Genomic DNA, 10,943 nt, shown 5'->3' with positions numbered 1-10,943 from the left:
TTCATGAGTATTTTGTTCCTTATTCTAAGGAGGAATGAAGTATCCACCCAGTGGTCATCCTTCTTGGTTTTCTTGTGTTTTGCATAATGTATCTTGGAGTACCCAGGTTTTCATTAATCATTACTGCCTTTTTTCAAGTGTTTTTCTTAGCATCATGAGAATGATGAAATGATAAACAAGGTAAGTTTCTGCTTCTATGAAGCTTATGCTCTAACAATAGGGACAGATACTAAACAAAGATCCTCATAAATGATTCTGTATTTTAAATATTTAAGGGTTCTATAAAAAAATCGAGGGTGGATAAATGTACATGGAGGCCATAAATTAATCTGGGAGATGAGAAAGGCCTCACATCATTCCAGTAGACATTGTGGAGAGTGGAATAAAGCTATAGTTTCTGGACCACAGGAATTTGGTCCACTATTCAAAGGTACACAGGCACCATACCACACCAAGTATTGTGTGCTTTGTAGGATAAAAGTGAATATCTCATCTTATTTGCTCTACTTATAAAGGAAGGAAAGTAATATCTGACATAATAAAAAGATTATGGAATAATATTAAAATATAGAATAAAGGTGTATAATTCAATGGCCCCTCTTCTCTGGCCTTTTAAATATTCCTCCATATGTCTCCCAGCTTCTCTTGTAGAAAGTGTTCATATTTGTTGGCAAAATCTGTAAGTTAAATGACTAAAAGAGAATGGTTTTCCAGGAATTGCTCTTCATAATAAGTCACCATTCATTAAAACCAGTAACTATAGTCATGTTCCTAGATCTAGAAAATAGCACCATGGGTGAGTGAACACATATAACTCATACATCAATAAACCTCTTATTTTGTATGTCCCCAGCATGCTGCAGAGTTTAGTAAATAGGGAAATAAAAGACAAGGAACAGTGAATTCGTAGCATTTTCTCTATTTAAGAGCCTCCCATTTAGTCTGATGCATTAATCTCTAGCTAAATATACAATTGTCTTAGAAGTAGGACTTTTGAGCATTGACAGACCTCCTGTTCTATAACCGCAAAAAGGTAAACTTCAATCTAGCTTGTACCCAAGTGATAGCTCCATAAATAAATAGAATTCAATGAATAAAGAGTTTCATATTGATTGCCTACCAACTCAGAGTCATATGGTGTCCTATCTACTCCAAGCTTGTTCCTAAGTGATTGTGCTGAACAGTTTTAAGATTATTTCCTTAAGAGTAAGGATGAACATTTTAAATGACTAATAAAAGCCATTCGAACCCAACTCTAAGACTCTATTCCTAGATATCTTGTAGTTGCTACAGTCCACAACTTGGCATATAATATCTAATATTTATCAGTCACTAGATATAAACTAAACAGTGTGCATATTCTTCATGATTATCTTTTCAACTTTGCTGGATTTCAAATATATATATATATATCACTATGATAATTATCAAGGTTGTAAACATATCTAATACCACAAAAGTTCCTGTCTGTATCTTTGTAATTTTTAAGATCTGCCATGTTATGACATTTTGAATGGATAATGCCATATTATGGTATATATGAGGCTACTCATGAGGGGAGAATAGGTGGGTGGGTGGGTAGGCACCCTCTTAGAGGTAAAGGGAAGGGGACTGGGGTGAAGGGGTTCATGGAGTGGAGACTGGGAAAGGGGAGCACATTTGAAATGTAAACAGATAAAATGATTAATATTGTTTTGAATTTCTAAACAGAATACTATATGTTAATATGTCACCCACATAACTATGGGATCACATTAGTCTCTTTTCCTCTATTTATAAAATGAACCTGAGAATGTCTACTTAAAAATTTGTTGCAGAAGTTAGCCTAGATAATACATTTTGGAGTACCTAATACTTAGAAAATATTAACTAGTTGATGCAAAGTTGAAATTTCTAAAGGATACCCTATCAAAACTTAACTGTTCATTCCTATCTAGACAATATTATGGGTATTATGAGTAACCTCATTAGAGGTTTAGGCCAACATGAATTTCTCCTATATTGTTCATATCTCCTTTTCTGTTCTCTTTTCCAATCAAGGGCACACACGGGACAACGAAACATGTTTTTAGTGATGACTTGATTACACAGAAACAATCAGTAGCCTTGATCATCATTGACATGAATTGAACCAATTAGAATAGAGCCAAATTGGTTGGCAAGCCTGGGTGAACACCATGTTTAGTCTTCCAAGACAGTGTAATCTCTGTCTTTTCTGCTCTCTTTTAATTTCATTCCCTTAAGGAAAACAATCTCAGAAAATAAAATCAGCTAACACATGATATGTTCCTATCTGACACCCTGAGCTTGGTTGACAGTAGGGTGCCACAGCTTCCAATTCAGAACAATAAAAGAACTGTTAATAGCCAAAAAAAAAAAAATACACACATCCAGTGTGACTGTCATTTGCACTTCTTTGTAACAGTCTAGACATACTGTTTGGAGTGTTATCCAATGTGATAATTGGTAAGTAGATATTTGCTCCTGTGCTGTGTTTGCCTGCAAATTATAATTTAGGGTTGCATGCCAGTGTTGGTTGGTTTCCCTGCTAACTTTCTAAATTCAACAGCACCTTGATTTTTTTTTTTTGAGAAAAAGGAAACCTCATAAGTTCAACACTGCATATAATAGGCATTACTAAATATAGATTACCTTGAATTCTATCACATAACTAGATGAGAATGTGATTCCCAATTTTGAATTAGTTCAATGTTTAGTTTTAGAATCCAAATTTGAAGATTACTATGACATGAGTGTTTCTTTAAAATCAACTTATTTTCTGTAATATGTTGGAACCATAGTTGGTAGAATTAGACCTGTCAATGTTCAAAACTACTATTAGTGCATCTGTTAATAGTTAACAAGTGTGACATTAAATACTTCTGTGTACATTATGCCAATTAAAAATCACAATTCAATAAAAATGAATAAAGATAAGTTTGCATTTTATACTCATTTTTCATGTTTGCATATGTGCCACCAATAGCAAACATTACAGAAACTCTTAATCCATCTGATATTTTTGCCAACTTTTTTATACATTCAGATATTTAATTAGCAGAAGAGTAAAGGGATAATATGTTAATAAGTGGCTCTTATCCTATCATAAGAGATAGTAATGTCATCTAAAATCTGTGGAATGTCTGCTAATTTATTTTGCTAAATGATGAAAGAAGGGGACTTACTTTGAAACAAAGCCACATGTAAAAGTTGGTCATTTAGCTAAGATGAAAGGATGGACTATCCAGAGACTACCCCATCTGGGAATCCATCCCATCATCAGCCACCAAACCCAGATACTAATGCACATGCCAGCAAGATTCTGCTGAAGGGACCCTCTTGTGAGGCTATGCCAGTGCCTGGCAAACACAGAAGTAGATGCTCACAGTCAGCTACTGGATGGAACACAGGGCCCCCAATGGAGGCTAGAGAAAGTAACCAAGGAGTTGTAGGGTCTGCAACCCTGTAGGTGCAACAATAATATGAACTAACCAGTACCCCCTGAGCTCGAGTCTCTAGCTGCATATGTAGCAGAAGATGGCCTAATCGGCCATCATTGGGAAGAGAGGCCCCTTGGTCTTATAAACTTTATATAACCCAGCACAGGGGAAGGCCAGGGCCAAGTAGTGGGAGTGGGTGGGGAGGGGAGCAGGGGCGGGGGGGGTGGGTATAGGGAACTTTTGGGATAGCATTTGAAATGTAAATAAATAAAATAATAAATAAATAAATTTTTAAGAAGTTGGTCATTTAAAAAAAAAAAGTGTCCAAAAAGAAAGCATGGGCAAAAATCAATTAAACAGGCAAAACAAGAAAAAAAAATAAAGCAAACTTCATTTTAAAGCAAACTACTGTCTGTGGTACAGGGAATTTGAAAAGACCACATGTAGGGAAAATATCTTCTGAGGTGCCTCAAGGCTACTCTTCCAAAAGCCTCCTCTCTGTGTTATTCACTTTCATTGCCCCCAGCTATGATACATCCTCCTGTAGCTCAAGTGGAACCACCAAGGGAGGGAGGGGGAGCAAGTGAAAGCTGCAGGAGTCACTGATCCCCCTGAATCTGTCTATTCCACTGCAAGCTAAGATTAGCATCTTTATGTTTACCCTTGTTAAACAACTGAATTAGAGCCACTTGCCTCTTCTAAGGACCTTGGAAGGACTTTAAATTTTTTGCTTCTGGGTTGTGGAGTGAAGTGTCCATATGCTCAGTTAATCACTCCAACCACTTCTTTTTCTTCACCTAGAACTCTCTTACAGCTCTTCTCACACTTCACTAGTACAAGAGTCAGCTGTTTAAATGCCTACTTTATCCTCCGAAGTCCTGAGTTTCTAGGGAAAAGGGGGGGGGGTGTTTTCTTTCATTACCTCACCAACCAACTAGCAAAGTATTTTGTACCTATTACATTCTAAATAGTCATTCCTCTCTTCTGTAGGTCTTCTGTCCTGTATCTTTCCTCTTCCAAAGAGTGAAACTTTTACTTGATTCTTTTTTCTTTGTATTGTTTTTTTTCTTTATTAGGTATTTTCTTTATTTACATTTCAAATGTTATCCCCTTTTCTAGTTTCCCCTCTGAAAACCACCTATTCCTTCTCCCCTCCCCCTGCTCATCAACCCATGCACTCCCTCTTCCTGACCCTGTCATTCCCCTATACTGGGGCATAGAACCTTCACCGGACCAAGGGCCTCTCCTCCCAGCTGCTTGTGGACGTTGTACATCGTGGTGCGCACTAGGCTCCGCACCACGATGTACAACGTCCACAAGCAGCTCTAGCTTTCTCATTGGGGACCCTGTGCCCCATCCAATGGATAGCTGTGAGCATCCACTTCTGTATTAGTCAGGCACTGGCAGACCCTCTCCGAAGACAGTGATATCAGGCTCCTGTCAGCAAGCTCTTGTTGACATCCACAATAGTGTCTGGTTTTCATACTGTTTATTCTGAGATTCACTGGAGAAAAACCAACTCTGCCATTTTGGGCTAAATTGAAAGCAAGCTTTATTGAATATTAAATACTGACTAAGAGATGGACTTTGGTCAGGACCATTCCCTGGAACTTCACAGCTAAAATGGCCCCAAGACATACGTTGCAAGTTTAGAAGGACACTTAAAAGATTTCATAGTTTCCTACGAGTCTTTGTGATTTTCCAAGAACCACCACTGCCAGCATTTTAGGAAGTGACCTGGTCCTTGGGCTGCTGGGGCTTACTGGATAATTTTGTACATTCCAATATAACAGTGGATTTAGAAGTCAAATGCAAATGATGAGGGCCCACCCCAAAAGGAAAGAAAATAACTCATTATGTTGATAGATACTAGGTTTAGCAAAAATTGCATAAACTATCATTGCTTCTATGAATTCCTAAAATAAAATGAAAGAATGAACAGCTACCTTAGTATACTTGAAAATCACCCATATTAACCATGTACAATCTTAGGACAATGAAAAATTCTGATTCAAGTATATAGATATTTAATAAGTTCCATATATAATTGGCTACACATTTGAAAATCACTTTCCTATATATTTTTCACCATCAAAATCTCAACCTTGATGTTGAGAATTATATGTAGACAACCATACTAAGATGATTTTTTAGGTGAAAATGAAATCAGGTTGTCAAGTATTGGTCACCTGTATATTCACAGATGGTCTACAGGTAAGAATTGTTTTAAAAAGTAGTTACCATTCTGATGCGTGGTTCACCAAAGACAGAAAGATATAACTAACAGAGTACTTAAACCAAAAGCTACATGTTAGTTACATAAACTGTAGCCGCTAGTTAACAGATATTAGAGAATTCTAAATAGGAAGTTTTACTAACAAAATAGTTTGAATTTCTCTGAGATACCCTACAAACTCAGTGACTAACAGTTCCTGAGAAATTGCAGTTATAATAGGCTCTAGTCTCAAAATACAACTTTACATTTACTGTCTTTCTCCATTTTGCATAGTTTTGACTATATTGTTTTCTTGGTGATAAATATCACTATTGATCTGTTTTGTTTTCCAGATGGTTTGACAGACTGTGTGGACCCAGATTGTTGTCAACAAAGCAACTGTTATGTAAGCCCACTCTGTCAGGGCTCACCAGATCCTCTTGACCTCATCCAACAAAGCCAGCCCCTCTTCTCTCAGCACACTTCAAGACTCTTCTATGATAGAATCAAATTTCTTATTGGCAAGGATAGTACTCATGTCGTTCCTCAAGATATCTCATTTGACAGCAGGTATATAGAAATTTATTTTGTCCTTACTAAAAGTGCTCATGATTTTCCTTCAGAGTAAAAGAAAATTGCCTTCTAAAGATCAAGTGGTTTCTCATTCCTTTCAACAGTATTGCTATCTTTCTTATGCTTTCTCTTGAATGCCTGCACTGTTACCAGTTTGTTTCTAAAAGCCAATTGGTCTGATTCTAAATCTTAAAGTTATAGAAGATGTCTATTTATGTATGGAAATTGTTATTTAATGACAAATAGAAGTTTATTTGTAAACTTAATCTTTAACTTCTGAATTATTATTTAAAAGAAAAAAACTTAAATTTCAATAGCTAAATTGTAGGTTCTGTTTCATGATCAAAAGTGTTTCTAGGTCAAAGAGTAGAATGACTTGATATCTTAATGGGAAATTCAATGGCTGTCTACTCAGAATGCTCAAATGCCAGAATTATCTCTAAAGATCTGACAAAAAGCACATTTGAATCATTCGATTTATATAAAGTATAATAACAAGAATGTGCTTATTGGTATTTAACCTGTTTACTTTCATCAATGGCACAATTTAATAATTATTACAAGGCATATTAGATAAGTCTAGTTATTAAACATTTCAAGAATGTCCTCCTTGGAGCTGGAGAGATGGTTCAGTGATTAATAGCACTTGCTGCTTTTTCAGAGGACCCAAGTTCATCTCCCAGAACCCACATGGTGTCTCACAATGGCCTATAAATCTTTTTCCAGGAGATCTGATACTTTTCTTCTGACCTCTGCAGGCTCCTGCACACAAATTGTGCACAGTCATATAGTCAGGTACACACACACACACACACACACACACACACACCATATATATATATATATATATATATATATATATATATATATATATATATATATATATATATGGTTATATATATATATATACATATATATATATATATAACCACACTAATCTATAAGTTGCTGCTTCACTAGTTTTCTAGACTCTTGCAAACAAAAATCTTTAAAAACAGCAAAAATGATTTGTCTAAGATCCTCTACATATGTCCCATTCCCTGCTGATATATTATTTCAAGAGCTTGATATCAGTGACAACATAAGAAAAATTGCAATTCAGTATTAGCAAGTACCAAGTAGAAAAGGAGGAAAATAAAGATTTACAAGAACACTCAATTCCCCTTCTCTTCAGTTGAATGTTAGAACTCTCATTGAAGCAAAAAAAAAAAAATCTTTTATTCGTATTTTATTTTTGTGTCATTCTTACTTGTTGGGCTGCCAATATAACCTAAAATCAATGCCAACATCACAAAAAGGGTTGTTCTTCTAGGGACAATAGACAATATTTACCATTTATCAAGATATTCAATAATCCCCACTTCAAAACTTTTTCCCAGTTTAATAACCCCTCTGGTCCATCTTTCAGATGCATGTAATCAACATAATTACTTAGATAGTATAGACTTAATTTTGGAACACAAAGGAACAAAAAGAATTGGGGGCAATCATTATCCCCATTTTCCTACTAAAGACAAGAGTAAGTCGACTCTATAGGTTTTTCCATACTTGTGGAGAAATCAGTCCAAAAATAGGGGGTCAGGTGCTGAGAGAAATAATAACCTTCATGACTTGAAATGTGTTGAATAACATGTTGAATTCAATAAGGGAAGAAAGTCAGGACCTGAGGGAGACAGCAGACAAGTCATTTTGACCCAGAACAGGGCATTTTGAGCAATCAACTTTGAAAAGGTAAGACAAACTTAAACCCCTGCAGTTCAGCTTCACGCTTCAGCAGTGTTTGTGAGGCACTCACACAGCGAACAAAACCATTACTTTGGGTGGTTAATGCCCTTCTCCTCCTCTTGGTTTGATTGAGTTTTCACATTCTTTTCTAAAATGCTCCAAGTTATCATTTGGCTCTGCAAGTCACATTTACATTCAGAATGATGGGTCTCCATCCAGTGGTCTCTGCTATTAGAGTTCTTGCTGTCAGAAAAAGATGTGAGCCTTCTCCAAACTTGTGTACCTGTGTTTTCTCTATCAAAAAAAAAAGGCATTCACTTTCCCTTGCTTTATCATTGGACAAAATAATCTCATTTTTAATCACATATATAACTGATAATTACAATCTCTCTGGTACACTCATATAATAATTTTAGTATGCAAAGCACCCAAGCACATACTATTTAATTTTATTTTCACATTTGCCCTGTAAAATGGGCAATTGTTTTTGGTATATGTGGAAACCGAGATGCTAAGAGACTAAATCATACAGACAGCAAGGTTGGATTATAGCATCACCTATAATCTTTCCATTACACCACAGCTGCCCCGTTTCTTCTTGTCATTAAACTTATCTGAACCAAATTTGTCTTGGATAAATGGCATCTAGGTCAACATAAGATACTTTGAAACCAATCAGCTTTACCTCCTTATATTTCAATAGAACAAGTTACAAAATTTTAATCAGGGCTAGCTAATAAAGTACTTCTTCAGAGGTGAGCATCATGAAATGGACATTTTTGTTCCATGGCAAGTGTTATTGTGTATCTATTGTGAATCTGATGTCTGATATCTTGGATTTGCTTCATTCCATTTAATTCTCATTAAATTGTTCATGGTATGGTTTGTTAAAAGTTTCATTTTTCAAATGAGGAAACTGGCATGTTACATAAATGACTTCAACCAAATCATAAAGAAGTTAGAGCCTGGATTTGAACCCATGCACACACACTCTGAATTCCTGAATTTTAATTGCTGAATTGAGTCCTGATGGCTTACTTAGAAAACTGGGGCATGTGACTCTACCACAACTCATGGCTCTTATACCACCCTGACTGTAGACTTTCCTCAGATGAATCTAAAACACTTACATGCCATAATCAGCCAAAGCAGGGTTTTGTTTGGTTGGTTGTTTGTTTGGTTGTTTGTTTTTGTTTTTTTTTTGTTTTTTTGTTTTTTGTTTTTTGTTTTTTGTTTTTGTTTTTGTTTTTGTTTTTGTTTTTGTTTTTTGCTTTTGCCACATAACTGAGAGGCAGTTGGGTAGACAGGTTAAAAACAAAAATCATTGCTAATGATTTCCTTTACCTACTGGAAAATCATGAGCCACTCAGCTGACTTGCTACTGCATTCTGTGCCAGTCAGTCTACAGAGAGCAGTACATAGTAATACAAATAATTGTTCACCCCTGTGCACACAAGGGGAGCAGTTTTGGCTGTACTCTATGAGCCACACTGTCACATAAAAGCATGTGAGATATAATATATCTTCCATACCTTCTATGATGGTGTAATGTCTGTGAAGACACAAGATGCCCACAGAGAAGTCTCTGAGAAACTAACTCATTTACCCATTTTTCCTAAATCCAACTGACACTGAAGCTCAAATTTCTTTCTTTTCTTCAATCTATTCCGAACATGTCTACAAAGTAATCCACATAGTCTACGTGCCCCGTATTACTTATTACTTTTTAATAATGTAAATAGGTGAACAGAAGCATTATTGATCTTCAGTGTCTAAGCATTTAATCACTATTAATAATGTAGAAGGTTTTTATAAATATGTAAAAACAAGAGTACATTAAACTAAATGACAGCAGTAATTTGCAAAGCCAGACATTTTGCTCGCCATCACTAATGGAGAAGTGCATTTAAAAACAACATTGTACCAGGGTTCGTGCAACCACTGACAGTAGGGTTAGCCAAACTCATTTATCTATTTAGTAAGTGAGAGGTTGATGCCTCACATCACTCTTCGTCAAGTGTCTCTATCAGATGTTGTTCAGAATTATGCCACAGATGTATTTTGTTTAGCCTGACATTTGTGAAGTGGAAGACCAATTGTAAAAAATATTGGAATATAAAATGCTTCTAGAAAATTCACAAAGCTCAGCACTACCAGGCACCTAGTTGTAGCACAGGTGGTCTGGAGCTAAGGGACAGCGATCCCTCTGGGTAGAAAAGGCAATGCCTGTCTAGTGCCCCACTGTCCCCCTTACACCTGAATCACTTCCAACTTTTATGATAAGGTTTCGCCTTTTGGTACTTTGAGTTTTTCCACCTCTTATCTGTTGAAATTCGTGGCTTCCCTTCAAAAGATTTGAAGACTATATGGCTAGTTGTGATATCTTTCTCCAATTGCCTTTATATATTGATTATCATTTTACTTAATTTAGATTAAAATAGAGAAAAATAAATATGGGATAGAAATCATATTAACAGGAAAAACGATATTTCCAATAATATTTCACTGAGTGCCTATGTATACTTCATGGCTAAACTAATATATACTTTTCCTCAAATATTAAGCTAATAAACTCCTATAGGAAGGTATGTTAAGTACCAACAAACATGATATCAGATAACTCAGGTCCCACCAAAGTAAGAAAGTGTCTACTTTACTGATCATTGTATTCATCACTTAGCACAATTTTCAAGTACAGTTTAAAAACTGAAATTTTCGCCCTGAAACCTGTGTTTCATCTCTGACACACATGTAAAAATCCAGATCCATTTGCATCTGTAATTCTATCACTTTTATTGCCAGAAGTTGTGCACACAACACAGTAGCAGGTACTAGAGAGACCCTCCCTTGAAACATGTTGGAGAGAAGCAACTCCCCAAATGTTGTTCTCTGATACATGTGCTGATGCAAATGCTCCTACCTACCTATCTACACAATCTACACACACACACACACTCACACACACACACACACACACACACACACACACA

The 10,943-nt window shown here is 36.0% G+C and overlaps 1 protein-coding gene across 2 annotated transcripts in view; it reads left to right on the top strand.

The window, feature by feature from the left end:
• The window catches only part of Tenm1 (teneurin transmembrane protein 1), a 710,827-nt gene that overhangs the window by 532,150 nt on the left and 167,734 nt on the right, over positions 1 to 10,943 (top strand). For both annotated transcript variants that reach the window (XM_021188844.2, XM_021188842.2), the window contains exon 16: positions 6,009 to 6,225. In XM_021188844.2, coding sequence (XP_021044503.1) covers positions 6,009 to 6,225 — 217 coding nt within the window. The remainder of the gene's footprint in view (positions 1 to 6,008; positions 6,226 to 10,943) is intronic.

The sequence above is a fragment of the Mus pahari genome, chromosome X, assembly GCF_900095145.1.
Source record: "Mus pahari chromosome X, PAHARI_EIJ_v1.1, whole genome shotgun sequence".
NCBI lineage: Eukaryota > Metazoa > Chordata > Mammalia > Rodentia > Muridae > Mus > Mus pahari.
The sequence above is the reverse complement of the archived record's forward strand: the minus strand, read 5'-3'. Positions and strand labels throughout refer to the sequence as shown.